The sequence below is a fragment of the Halichoerus grypus genome, chromosome 9 (assembly GCF_964656455.1).
Source record: "Halichoerus grypus chromosome 9, mHalGry1.hap1.1, whole genome shotgun sequence".
Lineage (NCBI taxonomy): Eukaryota > Metazoa > Chordata > Mammalia > Carnivora > Phocidae > Halichoerus > Halichoerus grypus.
This window is the reverse complement of record NC_135720.1, coordinates 62,104,148-62,121,442: the sequence shown is the minus strand read 5'-3', so window position 1 is coordinate 62,121,442 and position 17,295 is coordinate 62,104,148. Positions and strand designations below refer to the sequence as shown.

At 40.8% G+C, this 17,295-nt stretch overlaps 1 protein-coding gene across 10 annotated transcripts in view; it reads left to right on the top strand.

The window, feature by feature from the left end:
• Positions 1-17,295, top strand: part of KLHL32 (kelch like family member 32) — a 260,784-nt gene that overhangs the window by 117,389 nt on the left and 126,100 nt on the right. For 8 of the 10 annotated variants that reach the window (XM_078054976.1, XM_078054977.1, XM_078054975.1 and 5 more), the window contains one exon: positions 15,318-15,416. The exons of 1 other annotated variant lie outside the window; for it this stretch is intronic. In XM_078054976.1, coding sequence (XP_077911102.1) covers positions 15,318-15,416 — 99 coding nt within the window. Of the gene's footprint in view, positions 1-15,317; positions 15,417-17,295 lie in introns of those variants that run through there. One more of the 10 variants, XM_036101489.2, reaches the window with a different exon arrangement.

Genomic DNA, 17,295 nt, shown 5'->3' with positions numbered 1-17,295 from the left:
TTTGTTTCCTATTTTCTCTTAGCTTGAGTTATGTTCTTAATTTTTAAATGCTTGTATTGATGCCTCAGATCCATCTCAAAATGAGATATCATATAAGTAAATAAATAGGGTAAATAAAGAGATTTGGGACCTCTGAACGCCTTTGAAATCCCAGAAGTACTTTAATGTTATTTGTAGGCATGAATAAAGTGGTGCTATACCCGATTAGTTCTGCCTTTGAAAATGAAGTGTCTCCAAATTCCCAAGTTGTTCCATAAATAAACCATTCTGCTTGCTTTCTAAATTTTGTTCCATCCTTGTTTTCAGCACTAAAAATAGGACATATCATTTTTCATCTTTGAAAATAAAAAAAAAATCACCCAAACGTTTACACAAACATAAATAAGAATAGAAGTGAAAAACAATATTCAATCAAATTCTAAACACCCAAATTCTAATTTACTTACACATTATATCTTGTCTTTCTGTTTTTGTTTTTTGTTTTTTTTCCTGGCCTTTACCCATATGCCTAAGTAGTTTTGTGGGTTTTTTTTTTTTTTAAGATTTTTTTTTTTTAATTTATTTATTTGACAGAGAGAGACACAGCGAGAGAGGGAACACAAGCAGGGGGAGTGGGAGAGGGAGAAGCAGGCTTCCTGCTGAGCAGGAAGCCCGATGTGGGGCTCGATCCCAGGACCCTGGGATCATGACCTGAGCCAAAGGCAGACACTTAACTGACTGAGCCCCAGACGCTTAACCGACTGAGCCACCCAGGCGCCCCGGGTTTTTTTTTTTTTTAAAACATTTTATTTATTTATTTGACAGAGAGAGAATATAAGCAGGGGGAGCAGCCGAAGCAGACTCCCCACTGAGCAGGGAGCCCAACGTGGGGCTCGATCCAGAACCCCGGGATCATGACCTGAGCTGAAGGCAGACGCTTAACCAACTGAGCCACCCAGGCGCCCTGATATGCCTAAGTAGTTTTATATAAATTTCTGTGACTATAATTTACTTAATTTCTTCTCTGGAATTAAGGTACATTTATCCATAGTATTATAAATTCAGTTTCTTTCTTGGAGTTAAAGGTACATTTATCCATAAATGCTGTCTTATTGTAATCTAATTTTTTCTTTCATTTGGATTATTTTATTTTATTTGTTTATTTATTTATTTATTTTGAGAGAGAGAGAGCACTCTCAAGAGCAGGGGGAGGAGTAGAGGGAGAGAGAAAGAATCCTAAACAGGCTTCATGCCCAACATGGGGCCTGACCCTGACTCAGGGCCCCATCTCACAACCCGAGGTCATGACCTGAACCAAGATCAAGAGCCCAGAGCCTAACAGATTGAGCCACCCAGGCACCCCGCATTTGGATTATTTTAAATAAATTGATAGACCTGGAATTACTTGATCAAGAGGAGGAATGTATTTTTTGTCAGCATTGCCTTATGAAGGAGTTTTACAATAGCTGCTGTTGGACAATGAGCTTTTTAAAGTTTTTTTTAAAGTTTTTTCCTTAAAATAGAATTCTTGAGCCCTCTGCTGGAAGCATTTAGTATTTGTATGAAGTAGTAGTATATGGGAGTTTTACAATTCCAATGTAAGGTTTTTTTAAAAGAAAACAACCTGGTAGCAAAAATATATGGTCTTTGTGGTTGATTTCAAGATAAAAAACAACTGGCCAAACAGAAGTTTTAAGAAGATTTATATTACAAGTAGGTATTCCATTTGAATAGAATAATGATGCAGACATTCAGATGAAGGACTGATTTGAATACATCGAATGCCCTCAGTTAATTTGTGAGTATTTTATTTCATTTGTATACTTCATAAAAAAATCCACTTATAGTTTATTCTCAAACTGAGAGCCACTAACTCATCAAATACTTAATGAGCACCTACCTGTTAAAAATTTACTAGGTGTTAGGGATGCACTGAAGTAAAAGAAATACACAGTGAGTGCTTTCTCAGAGTGGATTGAATAGTGGTTGGAAATGCCAGATCAACATACCACTGCATTTATTGGAAATGGATTATTAGGGGCCTGAATTATTTGTGTATGGAGCATAGTGAAGTACCTAAGGATGTTTGATGCTCCAAAAGTTATACTAGTTCTGATAGGAGAATGAATAATTGAGGCTTAGTACTTGGTAGAGTACTACCGAAAAAATAACAGATTAATTTGTATTTTACTTTGCAGGGAGAAAAAAATATATGGTAATTGAATAGATCTAGGCCCTGAAAAATCGATCGTAGCCATGCCTTGATCTGTCAGGGTAGAAACGATTTGGCAGAGCCCAAAGAATATAGCCACTGACCTTAGAGGGAACCAAGCCTGATTCCAGCATGTGACAATTTTAGAGAATTATCCATTGCATCCCACTATAAGTATCAACTCTGTGGTGGTTGCTGGGAAAAGTTACCATTTTCACTTCAAAATCCATGATTCCAAATCTCAGGTGGATACTCATCCTTGCCAGCAGTGCTAATTGGTTTCCAAGTAAATTTCTTTTTTCCTCTTCCTGGTAATTTTCTCATTTCTTCTCTCTTCTCAAACCCTGCCCTCTACCCCCATTACCCTACCTCCAGTACACATAGCACAAGAAAACTCACCTTCTGTTGTGCAGAAAGATGCAGACAAGGAGATCTGCATCTTTTCACCATCAAATCCCCAATCCCCTGTTTCTGTGCACTTGTTCTATGTATTCCTATCGTTTATGATGGAAGAGTTACCCTGTCAAAGTTAATCTCTCCATGTAAGCTCTGGACTGTACTCCCTCTGATCCTCTCAGGCTTCACTCCCCAAATCCTCATTTCTTTCTCTTCTGTCATCACTTTCTCCTTCTCCACTGGAACATTCTCACCAGCATATAAACATGCTCTATTGCTCATGTTTCAAAATCCCTTTCTTGTTCTTATATTCCTCTTCAGCCACCACTTATTTCTCTACTTGTCTTCACAGCAGAACTATGAAAAAAGTTGCATGAACTTACACTTACTCATTTTCACTCACTCTTCCACTCATGAAGAGTGGAAACTTCCAACATTCTACTGAAATTGTTTTTGACAGTCCCAGATATTACCAAGTCCATTAAATAATGTCACCATGACCTCTCAGCTTCATTCAATGCAGCCAACCTGGGTCTCCATGGAAGTCTTTTCTCTCTGGGCTTCTGTGACACCACACTCTGTGGGCTCTTACTATGTGCCCCTCAGGTTCCCTTCCGATCATTCCTTTCCAGATGTCTTTGCTTGCTCCTTCCCCTCTAAAGACTCTGAATTAATTCCTCATGTGTCAAGAACCTCCTGTTTCATCTAACTAGCTTCCTTTGTGATGTCATCTGGAGCCATGTTATTTTGTACAATATTATGCTATTGACTCCCAGATCAGGGATTGGAAAACTTTCTCTGTGTACGGTTGGATAGTAGAGAATTAGTCTTTGCAGGCCACATAAAGCACTGTTGCAACTACTCAACCCTGTGTTGTAGCATGAAAACAGCCAGAGACAAATATGTAAATAAATGAGCTATGTTCCAGTAAATGGAATGACTGATATTTAAATTTCATATCTTTTTCACATCACGTAGTATATCATAGGCATGCTTCATTTTATTGTGCTTCGCTTTGTTGCACTTTGTAGATACTGTTTTTTTAAATATTTATTTATTTATTAAAGAGAGAGAGACATACATGTACATGAGTGGGGGGAGGGGCAGAGGGAGAGAGAGATCCTCAAGCAGACTCCATGCTGAGTGTGGAGCCCGATGTGGGTCCCAATCCCATGACCTTGAGATCATGACCTGAGCTGAAATCAAGAGTCGAATGCTCAAATGACTGAGCCACCCAGGGACCCCTACAGACTGTGGTGTTTTTTTTTTACCAGTTGAAAGTTTGTGGGAAGTCTGTCCAGCAAGTCTCTTGGCACCATTTTCCGAATAGTATTTGCTTACTTTGTGTCTCTGTGTCACATTTTGATAATTCTTGTAACATTCCATACTTTTTCATGATTATTGTATTTGTTACAGTGATCTGTGATCAGTGATCTTTGTTGTTACGATTGTAATTGTTTTGGGGTGTCATGAACCACACACATATAATACCACAAACTTCATTGATAAATGTTGTATGTGTTCTGACTGTTCCACTGACTGGCCATTCCCTCTGTCTCTCTTATCTTTGGGTCTCTTTCTATTGAAATTAAGCCAGTTAATCTCCCCATGCTCTAAGTGTTCAGGTGGCAGGAAGAATCACAAGCTAGACATAATTAATCTTAGTGAGTAAGGCATGTTGAAAACCAAGACAGGCCAAAAGCTAGGCCTCTTGCACCAAACGATTAGCCAAGTTGTGAATTTCCTCTTGAAGGAAATTAAAAGTGCTACTCCAGTGAACAATACATGAATGATAAGAAAGCAAAACGACCTAATTGCTGATACGGAGAAGATTTTAGTGGTCTGGAGAGATGATCAGACCAGCTACAACACTTCCTTAAGCCAAAGCCTACTCCAGAGCAAGATCTTAACTCTCTTCAATTCTGTGAGGGTGGAGAGAAGTGAGGAAGCTGCAGAATAAAAGTTCAAAGCTAGCAGGGGTTGGTTCAAGAGGTTGAAGGAAAGAAGCTGTCTTCATAACATCGAAGTGCAAGGTGAAGCAGTAAGTACTGATGTAGATGCTGCAACAAGTTCTCCAGAATATCTAGCTTAGATAATTCATGAAGGTGGAAACACCAAACAACAGATATTCAATGTAGACGAAACAGTCTTGTGCCATCTAGGACTTTCATAGCTAGAGAGGAGAAGTCAGTGCCTGGCTTTAAGGCTTCGAAGAACAGGCTGACTCTCTTGTCAGGGGCTAATGCAGCTGGTGACCTTACGTTGAAGCCAGTGTTCACTGACCATTCTGAAAATCCCAGGGCCCTTCAGAATGATGCTAAATCTACTCTTCCTGTGCTCAGCAACTGGGAACAAGAAAGGCTGGATGACAGCACATCTGTTTGCAACACAATTTCCCGAATATTTTAAGCCCACTGTTGAGATATAATGCCCAGAAAAAAAGATTCCTTTCAAAATATGACTGCTCATTGACAACGCACCTGGTCACCCCAAGAGCTCCTCCAGTGCAGATGTGCAGTGAGATTAATGTTTGCATGCCTTCTAACACAACATCTAATCAAGTCTATTAGAAAAAATTAAATTAAATTTTTAAAAACGCAAGTAAAAATTTTTTTCTTAAACTGTTTTTAGCTCAAGGTCATATAAAAATATGTGATAGGAAGATTTGGTATGGGGCTTGTAGTTTGCCAACTAGACTGATGCCTTTCTGTCGACTTGATAACTCCATTCAGATGACTAATAAGCATCATAAACTTAACATATATCCCCAAATGGAACTCTTGATTCTTCCTCCAGACCTGTTTCTTCCTTTGTTTTACTCTAGTCATCAGTCACTCTGCAAGTCCACCTGGTTGGCTCAAACATAGACTCTGAGTACCACGCAACGAGGGAAATTGTTTGTCTTGTTGTCATAGCCTCAATCCTCGGAAAGGTGCCTGGAATACTGTAGACACTCAGAAAAGGTTTGCTAATTGAATGGGTGAATTCCTTTGCCCTCAGTTTCTTCATTTGCCTCGTGGGGATATTTACCTTGCAGGAGTGAGGAGCGGGGAAGGGTGTAAGAAGGAAAGAAAACCTATGAAATTACCCCACAAGGGTACATAGTAGGTACATAGTAGGCAGTGTGTAAACACTGGAAATAGGGAGTTGTTATCTGTGAAGGAGATTTATTTGTTCATGGAATTGAACAGTAATTTAAAAAGCAGCTACTTTTTTTTTTTTTTTTAATTCTTTTAAAACATGCCAGGTGTTAGTCTGAAAATTGTACCTGGGTTATCTCATTTTATCCTTATGTAGACTTTATGCAGGTAGGTAGTGGTCATCTCCTGTTTTTTATATAACAGTGCTAAAAACAAACGTGTCAATGACTTACCCACATTCCTACAATGGACCCCTCGGCCATATTATGCCTCCATTCTTTATAAGCAAATACAAGGGATTTCCCAAATTAAATTGGATATTAATGATATTTTTCAGGGGAAAAAATATTTCACAGCTTCCTTCCATGAAATTAGGCATTCCCAGGCAAGTGCTTCTCTGACATTCTGTGCCCACCACTGTCTTAGCATGAATCACCCCACAGTGTAATCATTTTGTCAGGCTCTTTGTTTTTACTTGTGTTTGAGCACCTAGCAGTGACAAAGGGGTAGCCAACTATAAAGAAACAATGGAATCAGCCCTATTCATTCTTTCAGAGGCCTAACCATTTCGGACATCAGTAGTTTTAAGTAATGTTTCTTTCTTGTTTGGTCGTATTAGCGTTGTAACTAGCTCTGTATGGGGAAGCCCAGCTTCACTAATAAAGCTCTGTGGGATGAAACCTCCCATGTTCATCACACTTGAAAGAGCACTGGTTATAGAAGTAAGTCTTAATAATTAATTTGGCTTTTCTTATAACGTGTAATGACTTTCATGTTTCATTATATTTAATTGCTGGGACTGCTTCTTTCTCTTAGAAACTACCAAAAATTTGTTCTACTTTTTCAAATAATTAGGCCATATTTTTCTAGGTAATGTAAGTATGTATAATTTAGCTTTACATTTTATTAAATAATGTATTTTGTTAATTTAAACATACTGAAGAAAACTATGTTGGAATTGACTATCTGACAGAACTATTGATCTCAGAGCTTTGAAATGCCAGGATCAAGCTAATGGAGAAGGGGCCAAAAAAAAGGGGGGGGGACCTTGTTCATACAATATAAAAGGACCAACTCTTTTCATATGAAGAATTATTTCACAGGTTCAATGAAATGAATTGTCTCCAGCCAAGTACTCTGACAGCCCTCTGTGCCTACCACTCTTAGCATTAATTGTACCACAGCTTAATGATTCCATTTGATTTTTTTTCTTCTGTCTCTACTCGAGCACCTAGCTGGAGTATGTCATCCATCATCCTGCTGCATGTCCTAGAATAAGAAAGGAAGAACCAGTTCTAGCAGCATCGATAGATGGGGACATCCTCAAAATTGTATTAATGGTCATACATGAAATTTTTGCAAGGGAGGGCAGAATGTAGTTTCCCTTACCTATTCTCAGATTTCTTCTTGGCATCTTAGAGAAGGTTATGCTTCTGTAACCTGTCTGGAACCTGAGAAATTTCAAATGAACCAAATGAGGATGTGTAAACGTGTGAAGAAAAATAATAGAATCTCAAAGTGATGTCCACACTTTTTTTCTTGGATATTTTTATTATTTTTTACCTCTGTGGTTTATAACATTCTTTAAAAATATCAGGAAAATCCAATCTGTTTTCCCTCTTTTCATATTCTAATACATGGAAAAGTTGATTTTTTTTTCAAATAAATTTAAGTTAAATTAGTATTTTTAAAGGTTGATATTGAGCTCTTTTAAAAATGTGTGTAAGTGTACTAGTATGTCTGGAAGAAAGCCACCTGACAAAATTTGTATCTTAAAGAATCAGTAATCAAATCACAGATTCATTCTATACCTCACCCAACCCAAAGGTTACCTTTATATAAACATATTATTACAACTGTTATTGAAATGTCTTTTGTGTCCTTTTATTTAACTCCTTCAATTAGATAATCCTTGATAAGGATTAACATGTGACCAGGCTCCTCCGTAGAGGCTTTTGACATCTTTTCACATTTTCCTCAGGAACTGTATTTTTCAAGCCTGCGAATTTCTTTAGTAAGTAAATCTAGAGTGCTCTTGTAGCATGTTCACCAGCAATGAACATGAAAGAGGATGGACCAAGGTGCCGTAGGTAAAACTAAGGGACACACACATAACCCACTCAGGGCAAAAACACTTAGTTGCATGAGAAAGACCCAAATAATAGTTGGCATTTATCGCTGGTTTACCATAAATAGATTCTGTGCTAAGAGTCATGACCTGCACTCTGGTTGCCTACACAGTATCTGTTCCCTCTTTTTTCTTTATAGAAAATAACAATTTGATTTGGCACAATAGTGCATGTAACTGTAAAAATTTGATTTCCCAGGTTCTTTTCCAGCTACGGGTTTGGTTTTTGCCCTCTCTTTTCTTTATGCTTTGAATGCAAATGCAATGCCTGGAGGTATAGTAGCCACTTTGTGACCATGAAACCATGGGCTAAGATTGGCCAAATAGGAAAATACAAGAAGTCTGGTTTGTTGGCACTCCAAGCCGCCTAATCCATTTTGTGAGAAAAGTAAGTCCCATACTTGTTTAAAGCCGTTTTGTTGACATACAGCCATACACAGTTGTAACGATACATACACATTTTCTCAGTCCTTAAGACCATCTTTTGATACAAATATTATTTTCATTGTATAGATGAGGACACTGAGGCATGTAGAATTGAATGGTTTTCCTGATCTCATTCTGCCAGCAAGTATCGGAGCCAGGATTTGAAATCAGGCAGTGTGACCTAGATCCCATGGACTTAGTTCACTATGCATCTATGGTAGTTGGGAGTCCAGGAGATTAATCCCAGGTGGAGGTTGGGGTGAGGGAAGATCTTGCAAAGCTTTGTATAGGTAATGAACTTAGAGTTACATCTTGAATGAGTAGGATTTTGAAATAGGGAGACTGACGAAGTCAGGAGGGCATTCAAGGAGAAAAGAGTACTGCTTCAGTGTGGAGAGCAGTGGGCTTTGGTTTTAGTAAAGGGACCATAGGTTGCACAATTGGAAATAAGTTTTAAAAAGTAGGTTGTGTGGGCATCTGGGTGGCTCAGTTGGTTAAGCACCTGCCTTCAGCTTGGGTCATGATCTCAGGGTCCAGGGATCAAGTCCCGCATTGGGCTCCCTGCTCAGCACGGGGTCCCCTTCTCCCTCTGCCGTTCCCCCCTGCTGGTGATCTCTCTCTCTCTCTCTCAAATAAATAAAAAATATTTTTTAAAAAAGTAGGTTGTGGCCATATCATGGTAGTTTCTTAATACAAGGACACAAATTTTGAGCTATATCCAGAAATTGGGGAGGTATGGTTTATGGAGAGCTACTGAATTCTAAACAGTATTGCTCAGATGGAGCACTTCAACAAAAATTTATGAACATTTCCCCAAATAATAGAGACATTTAGAAAGTAGAATTCATATGTTTTATTATCCTTACTTGAATTATTTTGTTCGTTCTCAAAAATAAACTTAAGGTGTCAGCAATAGGGCTACAATACCAGAGTAATTTAGAAAATAATTTTGCTTTAAACATAGGCGCCACCTGGTGGATAGGAAATCCTTAGTCTAACGGCTTTGAAACAAAATCTAAATTGATGGCAGTTTCTCATAGCTAGATCTTATGATTCATATTCTGTCTATAAGAAGTCTCTTGAAAAGCTTTATGTAAATGATTTTATTTATGTGTCTTAAATATTTGATCATTTAAAAGTTATTTGCATTGTTGTATTCAATTTACATGATGATTTAGACATTCAAAATTGTAGTAATTTGCCATTTCACTATACTATACAGGAAAAAAAAAAAAAACAAACCAAAGAAACAAAGCATGAAAGCAAGAAAAATGTGCTCATTTATTCTTATCAATAGTATTAAGCCTATCTAATTTGCAGTTGTAGCAATGCTAGCCAGAGTCCTTATGCTTCTGTGTGCACAGTATATGTTTGGTGGAGATCTTAATTGTCTGGCTGTCACATGCTCAACTCCTTCAGGCTACCCCATCTACACATCTAGAAGTAAGTGACTTAAAAGTCTCGTAAGGAAGAAATGAAGAAGAAAGCTTTGAAGAACCAAGATACAAAATTTCCTAAAGATGCCAACACATCTGTTCATAAGGCAGGAAAAAAGGTCACACTGAGGGGCATCTGGGTGGTTCAGTCCGTTAAGCATCTGACTCTTGATTTTCGCTTGGGTCATGGTCTCAGGGTCGTGAGATTGAGCCCCGCGTCAGGCTCCATGCTGGGTGTGGAGCCTACTTAAGATTCTCTCTTCTCTCTCTCTCCCTCTTCTTCTCTCTCTCTTTCTCAAAAAAAAAGGGAAAAAAATAAAAGGTCACGCTGAGACTTGCCATGGTTATTAAAGGCAGTCCCTACCAGTAGCTAATCCAAGAAGCAATGTAAAAGTTAGAGAGAAAATAAAGAGAAGAAAAAGAACAAGAAGACAGAATTAAGAGGGTGGATGCTTGGTGATGTGGGAGGAGGAGTGAAGAAGGAAACCCGGGGACCCACTGGGGATTGTGTGCTGCGTCAGGCTGACTCCACCCTCCCAGAGCCTGGCTGGGTGAGTCTGGGCTGAGGGGGATCGCCCATCTCATCATGCCTCCTCCACTCTCCTCTTTCAGTTTTGTGGCCCCATGTCCTGCCTGAGGGTATTGGGACCAGGAGTCCCAATCTCATTCCAGTTTGGAGGGCTTTCATTAGAGATTGTGCAAATTCAGCTCTCTGCTTCCAACACTGCTTAGATTAGTGGCTGGGGGACACATCTGGACTGAGTTTTCAAGAGTGCCTCCTTCCAGGGGGCCAACTGGACCAACCTCATGACTGAATGCTGAGGTAAGAACTCTCACTGGTATCTTTAGAGACCACCACCCTCTGCTGCAGCTGCGGCTTTCACTTCTATTAAAAGTTTGTCAGACCACCCATGTCGCCCTGACCATAGCCGCTAATGAGTTCTTATCCCCAGTTGATCAAAACGAGGACTGAGTCTCAGCATTTGGGGTAGGAGCCAGATGTGGACCTTAGTTCATGTGACCTAGCTTGCCACCAACTGCTGGAGAGGTTCCAGAATGAGATCGTCACCTCCCCAGCCAGCACTGTCTGGCTCCCCTCTTTCCAGGTCAGCATCCTGTATTCTGCCCTCCAGAGGTCAGGTGTGAGTGGATGACAGGGAGAAAATATTCCATCCACATGACCTGTCCACAAGAGGCATTCACACCCCCCACCAAGACTGCATCAAAATTCCTTCGTCCAATCTGAAGAAGCCCCGTCTCTGCTTCCACCCAAGCAGGTGAGCGACGTGGCCCTTCCCGTCGGTGGTCCTCAGTGACCCTTCCTCCCGTCTGTCCTGCTTGGAGTGCCGGACCAGATGTTGATGGGTACATGATTCTGAAAGGCCTAAATGTAACCAGCATGTGCTTTGCAGCACTTAAACTTAGCCGCCTTAGTTTTCCTCCGCAAACGGGTGAGTTTGCGATCCCCTCCTTCTGCAGAAGGCTATTTTCGGCCAGTTCTTCCAGGCGGGTGATGGGCACATTCACCGTACTGGAAACTGTGAGGAGATCAAACCTTTCTTTGTATTCCTGCCCAAACACAAATTCTCTGGAAGAATATATTAGAACAACCAGTCACCGAAGATAACAGAGCTCAATCTGAAAGACTCCAGTGCAAGCAGGGCTTTGCCAACACTCGTTCTGTTTCCATAAGTGAGACCCAGCTTTCCTGGTATGGTTTGCTTTTTGTTTGTTTTCTCTCTCCTTTTGTCTCTCCCTCTCTCTCTCTCTCTTTTTTTTCTTTCCAAACTATGTCCTTTCAGTGCACTTAGGGATTTCCTGTGCCAAAGCATCTTCTAGAAAAACTTATGTTATAATGAGAGAAGAAAAAACTACAGAACAAAAAACAAGAAACAAAGGCGAAAACAATCCTGGTCCGGGTATCTCCTGCGAGGGTTTCCCGGACTGAGCCCTCTGGACGTGTTACACATGCTCTGGAATATTCATCTTCTCTGTCTGTGGTATCTGTCTTTGTGTTCGGCATTACCGAGCCTTGGAGGTTATCGTGAATGCCAGTTGTGTGAAATAAGCGCAACTGACAGGATTTAAAGGCTCAGACTAACCTTTCTAATCCATCTAGTCCCTGTTCTGTGCCTTAGGCCATGCCTCTTCTGCAAGAATATACTACATCCTTGCTTCTGTGAGGGGAGCTGCAGTAATTTCCTGAATGCCAGTCAAAGCCTCTCTCCTCGAGGAGCCAGAGAAATTCAGGTTTCTCCTTCTGACTAGATGGTCAAGGAGCTATAAAGAATTTTGCGAATGAGATGAGTGTTGGTGTTTTTGCCACACGTGCTTAACTTTTTCACTTCGTTAGTAGTTCAGAATGTAATTTATATAGGGGCACCTGGGTGGCTCAGTCGGTTAAGCATCATGTGCCTTTGGCTCACGTCATGATCCCAGGGTCCTGGGATAGAGCCCCGCATCAGGCTCCCTGCTCAGCGGGGAGCCTGCTTTCCCCTCTGCCTGCCACTTCCCCTGCTTGTGCTCTCTCTCTCTCTGACAAATAAATAAATAAAAATCTTAAAAAAATATATATATAATTTATAATCCCTTTCCTAATCAATGAAAGTAATTCTGAATTTGAAAAATCCATCTAGAGATAAATTAATTCACCAATAATTTATTAAAATCAATTCATCATTATGGAGTGAAAGCTATGTGTTGGGCATTATTCTGCGTGCTGGGGGTATAGGATGGGCCAAGTCCCTGCCCTCCTGAATCTTCTATCCTGTGGGTGGAGAAACAGAAAATAATCACATAGATCAATATGCACAATGTCGAGAGGTGGTAAGTACTAGGAAGAATAAAGCAAAGAAAGGAGATAGGGAATGAGGGTGATGGGGAGTGAGGTACTGTTTTACCAAGGATGGCCAGACAAGGCCTCTCAAGTAAGAGGATATCTGAGCAGCGGTTTGAACAGAGGACATGAATGAGTGAGCCATGCTGGTATCTTGAGGAAGAGTGACCCAGGCAGAGAAAATAGCAGCTAGTTGTAGACACGAAGGTGCTCAGGGTATTCACAGAAACTTTTATGTTACAGTGAAGATTGGATTTCTTTTCAATGAGATACAAAGTCCCTGGAGAGGTCTGCATAAGGGAGTGACATAATTTCATTGATGCCTTTAAAAGATCATTTCGATTGGTATTATTAAAAACACTATGAGGGGGTGAAGGAGAAAGCAGTTAGACCAGTTAGGAGGCGATTCTAGGAAGACTGTGGCATAAACAAGAATGATAGTGATGACGGTAGTACTGAGTGGTGATTGGATTCTGGAACTATTTTGAAGATAGAGCCAATAGGGGTTGCTGATGATTGCTGATGTGAGGTATAAGGAAAACAAGAGGAGTCAGGAATTGTCTGGGGTTGTAGCCTCAATAATCGGCAGTTGCTGTTTGCTGAGATGGTAGGATTGGGATAAGAGCAGGTTTGGTGGTTGGTAGAGAGGATCAAGAGATCAGTTTGGGGCATGTTCAGTTAGAGCTGCCCATTGGATATCCAAGTGGAGATAGGCAGTTGGAAATAAAAGTCTGGAGTTCAAAGGTGAGGTTGGGGCTAAAGAAAAAAAACCTGAGTGTAATGAGTAGTATAGGTAGTTTTAAAGTCATGGGATTACATGAGATCATCCATGGAATGAGCGGAGAGAGGAAAGGAGAGATCTGGGGACTGAGTTCTGGATGTCCCCAAAGCTTACCAGTTGGGAAGGAGATGGAGAGAGAGTGGTTAGTGAAGTAGAAGAAGCCATGAGAGGGAGTGCTATCACAGAGGCAAGGGAAGAGATTGTTCCAGCAGGAGGGACATCGACTTTGCTAACTGCTGTTGGCTTGAGTAAGATTAAATGTTGAGAAATGGCTATTGGATTTGGCCATTGGATTTGGAGGTCATTGGTGACCTTGATGAGAACATTTTTAGAGGAACATTAAGAGCAAAACTCAAGGGGCGCCTGGGTGGCTCAGTTGGTTGAGCGACTGCCTTCTGCTCAGGTCATGATCCTGGAGTCCCGGGATCGAGTCCCACATCAGGCTCCCTGCTCAGCGGGGAGTCTGCTTCTCCCTCTGACCCTCCCCCCCTCATGCTCTCTCTCACTCTCTCAAATAAATAAATAAAATCTTTAAAAAAAAAAAAAGAACAAAACTCAATAGGAGTGGGTCCAGGGAGAACAGAGTAGAGCAAATAGTGGTGTTTTATGTGGACAACTTTCCTGAGAAACTTTGCTGTGAAGGAGGGCATGGAAGGAGCTCTGGGGTCAAGGGAGGGGATTTTTATTTCTTAAGATAGGAGCTATCAAGGAATATTTTTATGCTGATGGGAGCTATCAAGAGGAGAAAGAGAACAGATAACGCTGTGGGAAGTGAGGGGACAATTGCTGGCGGAAGGGTTGAGATCTCCTGCACAAATGGAGTGTTGGGTAAAGCCAAATGTACTGATAGAAATATGGGTAGGTGGCTTGGTAGATTTGGTGGTGGGAGGCTTTAGAAGATCATGGGGTTAGAGTAAGGAGAGAAAGGAGGAGGGGGAGGCTTGAGGAGAAAGGAGTATGAGGGAAGAAGTAGAGTGAATTGATCACACCAGGGTTTCTCAGGCTTCCCTGTACACCAGAACCACCAGGGGCCTTGTTATAACACTCGTTGCTGGGCCTCACCCTGAAAGTTTCTGATTCATTTAGGTCTGGGGAGACATCCAAGAATTTGCAATTGTGACAGATTCCCAGGTGATGCTGCTGCTGCTGGTCCCGAGACTGGACTTTGGGAACCACTGGGCTTGGGACAGCAGAGCATCCCTGAAGGCCTCCCTGTGCCCGGCGGTCATGCGTGTAGAGGGAATCCAATCAGCGTGGTCTTGTGTTTTTCTGCAGCCCCGTTCGGTGGCTCAGGAGCTGGCAACCGTAGGCACAAAGTTGGACTTCACCAGAAAAAAATGCACAACTGATATGACTGGTGTATTTGGGAAGCTCCACTTCTCTTGATGTCCTTGTAGTCTGAAAATGCTTTTTCTACATCTTCCATTTGAAATAGAAGGGAGTGGAGAATCTGAGATGGAGAAAAAAGAGAAACCAAAGTTTGTGGTGAAGTTTACTGTTGTAGGACTTAGAAATAAAATGGAGTAGTGGCGCCTCTGGTCTCCTATTGAAAGGGGAAACATAAGCCCCCTTTTCCTAAAATATCTGCTAACCATGCTGTTTCTGTGATCTACAAAATTGTGAAATATACTTTGAAAAATAAAATCTGGTTCTTCTGGATTTTCTAAGATTACTTCCATCACATGCAGAATTTGGAGACTATTGTATTATTCTTTGCAAATGTTCATGTCCCCCTGCAAAAAATAAGTGGTTAAGTGCAGAGCCTTACACGCAGGAAGTGAGTTCTGGAAGTGACAACTCAGCTATTTGAGTGAGGGCCACAGCTCCATCAGAACAGAAAAAAAAAGAACTGGCTTCCATAATAAAGTATAGTATTAATTCACATCTCATATGTTAAGCAGCAATTTAAATGTGGTGGATTTGCATATTAAGCATTAATTTTTGAGTCACTGATAGTTTTCTTTTTATTAAAAAACAAAACAGATTTTGTTGGAGCCGGGCGTAATCCAGGATGTGCTAGCAGCTGGCAGTCACCTACAGCTGTTGGAGCTCCTCAATTTATGTTCCCACTATCTCATCCAGGTATGTGAGCTTGCGTCCTGCTACTGAGCCCTTCCTATCCCTTCGCCCTGTGGTCATTAGCTGTACCTGCTGCTCCCCGACCTGTGCCTAGACAGGAATAATGGAAGTAGGGGAGATGTGGCTTGCGATGGTAGAATCTCTCCAGGACATGGGCCGAGAGGCTCCCAAGGGGGCAGCTGCAGCTCTCCTGTCCTGTCCCAGGACCCCCAACCCAACCTCCCTGCCCATCCCAGGTCCTCGCTGCCCTGGGGCAGCAGAGTAACTCAATGACCACACTCCTGGTTTATTGCTGGGGCCCCGGAAGATGACACTGGGAAGGATCTTCATTTGAAGCAATGTTGTCTGGCTGCAGGAATAAAAGTCCCAAATGCACAAAAAAGTTGGATAGTCACTGAAGATTTCAGCAACAGTAGCTAATATATCACAAAGTCATATATAATGAAGTACCACATGAGCTTTTCATGCAAAAAGTGCTGGAAAAGGGGTAAGTGATCTGTGCATTCTTCCCCTGGTTTGCTGGGATGATCAGGAAGGGCTCTGGGAGGGGGAGGAAGAGAAAACGCCCATCCTCTGAGCACCAATGTTTCACGGTCAGTCCTCCTAACATCTTTGCACATTTTTATAGGTGAAAAGTCAGAGATTTAAAAGGTACCCAGCTTACCTGAGGTGATAGAGCTGGTGAGTGATAGGCCTCTCTGATTCCGAAGACCATTTTTTCTTCTTGGATAAAAACTTTCTCATTCATTAGGAAGACACAGGACGTCTTAGGCAGATAGTATGGCTGTGAGGCTTTTATTTTAAGGAGTTAAGTACTGATTCCCTGTATTGGGAGCCTCTTATTTCCTCCACTGGCATGACTTTTTACTTGCATTTGTTACAACATTATAACAACAGTGAAAATACATTTTTAACAATGACAAATCCATACAATTTAATTTTACTATCCTTGTGCATATGACATATTAGTAAGTATAAAAATCCTATTTGTTTTCCTGCCCCATTATTTTATTTTCTTCCTTGTCATTTTCTCTAATTCTAAATACAGCCATATTATTGACTTCTGTCACTCAGTAGGTCGTTTCTCAAGCTCTTTCTCATGTATCATCTTATTTCGTCTTCCTGGCAACCTTAGAAAATAAGAACCAATGCTTCCCTGCGAGATAGTATGAGGAGTGTCAGTCACATTCACCTGAGGAGCAGTTCAAACACAGTATATGAAAGTTTTATCATTATCTCTGCACATTTAATCTAATAGTAAATGTTTAACTATTATCATCTGATTTTCCTTTGTTTTCCCCTCAATATTGTTGGGTGGTATGGGAGAGCTGTTTTTAATCCCTTTCTGCAAGTAGCAAATGGAAATAACAAAGAAAGGTTACAAGACTTCAGAGGTGTGTGTTTGACTTGTGAAATTGAAGTTACTTTTATTTGACATTTTTACATCAAATATTGCAACTTGAGCCTTCAGCATCATCACCTGATTCACTTTTTCCATGGCAGGTAATATTCAATGATGTATGTTGCCAAACGTTTGGTTATAGTGCTCGTTATCGTGATTCATGTTAAAATGGTGTGTATTTACAGGTGTGTGTGTGTGTATGTGTGTTTACCTACACCTATAATTTCTATAAACAAGAATTGCAGATGAACATCAGAAGTTCATGGGTATTTTCCCCTATCCCATCAGATGAATTTGTTGAGATACCAAGTGACTTGTGTACTTTGGAACTTAATTTTTGCAGTTCATTATTTTGTTGAAGAAAAAATGTAGCCTGCATACAGATATATTTTGTGGACAGTTTGCTTATTTTTAGCCTACTTGATCAGTGGTTGAAATTTTCACTTTCTTTTCTCCCATGTTTTCATTTTGTTCTTTCAC